This window comes from Penaeus monodon, chromosome 19, assembly GCF_015228065.2.
Source record: "Penaeus monodon isolate SGIC_2016 chromosome 19, NSTDA_Pmon_1, whole genome shotgun sequence".
Lineage (NCBI taxonomy): Eukaryota > Metazoa > Arthropoda > Malacostraca > Decapoda > Penaeidae > Penaeus > Penaeus monodon.
Genome location: NC_051404.1, coordinates 5,869,703 through 5,870,192, shown reverse-complemented (window position 1 = coordinate 5,870,192; position 490 = coordinate 5,869,703). Strand labels below are relative to the sequence as shown.

Here is a 490-nt window from a genome sequence, read left to right as displayed (position 1 = left end):
GATAACACCTTTATACCTTCATAAAACCAAGTCAGAACTTATGAAAATCACTGAATCCTGCATCCAGTCCCATTTCTTGAAAAACTCTGCATTGACTTTATGATATAATGAAATTAAAATAACAAATCATATAAGTGCATGAAAATTCAAATGTATGAATGACAAAAGTGAAGATAACTTACCTAAATCATCCACTCTGTTACCCCAGGCATTAAAAGTACGAACAAAAGGCTGATTACGCTCGCATTCTCTCCCCAAAGGATAAATCTCGGTCACTGCCCTCTTCCCAAAACGCTCTAAGTCTCCCCATATTTCAGATCGTACCTGGAGCAAAAGTTTTGCTTTAGTTGAAAATATATCGATTCGAGGGGAAAAAGAAAGGAATTAAGTATTGTGATAGGCATAGTTAATGGATTGTTTCTTTACAATATCTATTCTTCTGCATTATGAATAAGCAAGTACACACAACCTGGAAACTCTTCCCTCTAAC

The 490-nt window shown here is 35.5% G+C and overlaps 1 protein-coding gene across 2 annotated transcripts in view; it reads right to left on the bottom strand.

The window, feature by feature from the left end:
• LOC119585023 (acyl-CoA dehydrogenase family member 11-like) overlaps window positions 1-490 on the bottom strand; it is a 9,396-nt gene that overhangs the window by 7,476 nt on the left and 1,430 nt on the right. For both annotated transcript variants that reach the window (XM_037933640.1, XM_037933641.1), the window contains exon 4: window positions 183-324. In XM_037933640.1, coding sequence (XP_037789568.1) covers window positions 183-324 — 142 coding nt within the window. The remainder of the gene's footprint in view (window positions 1-182; window positions 325-490) is intronic.